The sequence below is a fragment of the Salvelinus fontinalis genome, chromosome 1, assembly GCF_029448725.1.
Source record: "Salvelinus fontinalis isolate EN_2023a chromosome 1, ASM2944872v1, whole genome shotgun sequence".
NCBI classification, from domain to species: Eukaryota; Metazoa; Chordata; class Actinopteri; order Salmoniformes; family Salmonidae; genus Salvelinus; species Salvelinus fontinalis.
Window position 1 is genome coordinate 75801062 of NC_074665.1, and position 2912 is coordinate 75803973.

General features: G+C 45.5%; 1 protein-coding gene across 1 annotated transcript in view; it reads right to left on the reverse strand.

The window, feature by feature from the left end:
* Positions 1–1827: 1827 nt before the first annotated feature.
* Positions 1828–2912, reverse strand: part of LOC129862099 (RING finger protein 151-like) — a 6114-nt gene continuing 5029 nt past the window's right edge. The window contains exon 5 of the mRNA XM_055933451.1: positions 1828–2564. Coding sequence (XP_055789426.1) covers positions 2312–2564 — 253 coding nt within the window. The 3' untranslated portion in view covers positions 1828–2311. The remainder of the gene's footprint in view (positions 2565–2912) is intronic.

Below are 2912 nucleotides of genomic sequence, written 5' to 3' on the forward strand. Positions count from 1 at the left end.
AGTACTGCTCTCTGTCCCACACTCAACATTCCTCCTCCCCCTACTGATAGAGTATGGTATGTCCCACACTCAACATCCCTCCTGCCCCTACTGATAGAGTATGGTATGTCCCACACTCAACATCCCTCCTCCCCCTACTGATAGAGTATGGTATGTCCCACACTCAACATCCCTCCTCCCCCTACTGATAGAGTATGGTATGTCCCACACTCAACATCCCTCCTGCCCCTACTGATAGAGTATGGTATGTCCCACACTCAACATCCCTCCTCCCCCTACTGATAGAGTATGGTATGTCCCACACTCAACATCCCTCCTCCCCCTACTGATAGAGTATGGTATGTCCCACACTCAACATCCCTCCTCTCCCTACTGATAGAGTATGGTATGCCCCACACTCAACATCCCTCCTCCCCCTACTGATAGAGTATGGTATGTCCCACACTCAACATCCCTCCTCCCCCTACTGATAGAGTATGGTATGTCCCACACTCAACATCCCTCCTCCCCCTACTGATAGAGTATGGTATGTCCCACACTCAACATCCCTCCTCCCACTACTGATAGAGTATGGTATGTCCCACACTCAACATCCCTCCTCCCCCTACTGATAAAATATGGTACGGCCTTAGAGATAGATAGAGGACTGATCTTTGTATCTGTGCCATTATATCGTCTGTGACAACATAGGCAGCGCCATTGAGGCTATCTCAATTTTGAGGAAGTCAATTTACTTCTTCACGATTGGCTGATCCCTGTTGATGACTCCAACAGAGTCACCAGGAGGGATAGGCCAAGGAAGTCCCACCCAGTTGACTACATTAAAATCGTGAAAAGCCCTCAATTGCTCTGCCCATGCTAATACCCCCTTACTGATAGAATATGGTACAGCCCACACTCAATATCCCGCCTCCCCCTATTAGTACAATATGGTATGGCCCACACTCAATATCCCTCCTCCCCCTACTGATAGAATATGGTTTGGCCCACACTCAGATATACTCTATGGCGCTGCCCTGAAACAACCTCTAGTCCCTAGTCCGTATTCATTCAGCTTCACTCTATTTATTAATTTATGTACTTGCATCTTTGAAAGACAAGTATTTTGTTGTCAATTAGAGTAAAAGGCCGGCCAAATGATTACTGGCTCTATGTATTTATTGATGATCCTGTGTGTGTGTGTGTGTGTGTGTGTGTGTGTGTGTGTGTGTGTGTGTGTGTGTGTGTGTGTGTGTGTGTATTCCAGGTACAGTTTCTGTGTACCTCCCAAGATGGACCTGCGTGTCAGACCCAAGTTGGGGGAGAGGGAGGTCACCTTCTGTCACGTGAGTGAGTGGATTGAGAAGAAGCTGCAGGATGAGTTCCAGGTTAGACTTCTCTATCCTCTCTCTCTCTCGCCCCCCTCCCTCCCTCACCTTGTCTACCCTTGTATCTCTCACCTCTCGCCCTCCCTTGTCTTTTTTCATCTATCTCTTCCTCTTTTCCTCTCCCCCTCATCTCCCTCCCCCTCCCTTCCCTCCTCCCCCCCTCCCTCACCTTCCCCACAAATCCAAAGTAAGACAATCCACCCCAAATAAAACAATTAACCTATCTTCACTCCATTCCAGAAAGTGTTTGTGCTGCCCAACATGGATGACATCTACCTGCCTCTGATGCATTCTGGGATGGACGGTCCTCCAGTGGCCCAGCAGCCCCAGCAGTGTCCGTCCCAGTCATCAGACCACTCCTCCATGGAGTCGATTGAGAGGATCTCCCAGGACAATACTACTACAGAGTTGGACTAGTGCCTCCCTGTGGCCCAATGACGCTATGACACCCTCATAGCACTACAAGTAGATATGTCACCAAATGTAGTGGGATACTTTATATTACAGAACTTCAACCGAAGTCATACCTTTGGTCAATGTTTACATGTGAGGAACAGTAATGAGGTGTGAGTTTCCTTGCTGTTTTAATTGTTTACAGGTCAATGTCCTTTTGAGCAGACAGTCCATATTTAATACATGAAAATGAAAACAATCATTGAATAAAACCATGACATGAGGAAGTGTTTTTGTCATGTTTTTAATCATTTGAGTTTTGGTTTTGCCGAAATACAATAATCAACCTAATAAAAACATTTTGAAAAGAAAACAATCCAGAAGAATACATTTTCAGTCTTTACAAAATACACCAAAATGAAATTAACAGTTTCATTAAAATCCAAAACCTCTTTCATTTTCACATTTCTGCATTAGCAGATTTTATATAAAAACCATTGTCACATAAAACTTAATTCATAATTTGTAAAAAATAAAAACCTGTACCCATCTCAAGAGCTGCTGCTACTGCTGCTTGTGTTACTCTCCCCTGTAGTCTCCCCCTCTCCATATCCCTCATACACCTCTCCACCCTCCTCCCCTTCTCCCTCCCCCTCTCCCATGACCTCTAGGCTCTCACAGATGAGCGCCACCTGCCTCCTGACGTGTGTCATGGCCGTCTGCATTCTCCCCATCTTTTTCCGGAGGGCGCTAGCGATGGCTCTGTGGCTCTGCCTCTGGGCCTCCACATGCTGCCTCAGCTGCCTGGGGTAACCATCATTATCATCATAGGGGATTCATGCATTTATACAGAGCTTTACTTAGAGAATTTGTATATACTCCCAATCGGTATTAGATAGAATGTCGTGGCTCCCCCTTGGGTGAAGACAACCTGTGATTACCTAGGTTACCCCGTGGGCTCACGTTTAAAAACGTGACCTTTTTCAAACACAATTTTCTTGTCTGCTTGTTTTAGGCAATTACAAAACTACATTTAAGAAAGGACAACATATCTAAAGTACAACATAGATAACTGTTCAACATTACCTGCTCCAGAGCTTTCTCACTACTTATAAAAACTGAATATAGTAGGGCTTCCCTCATTCCCCTTTT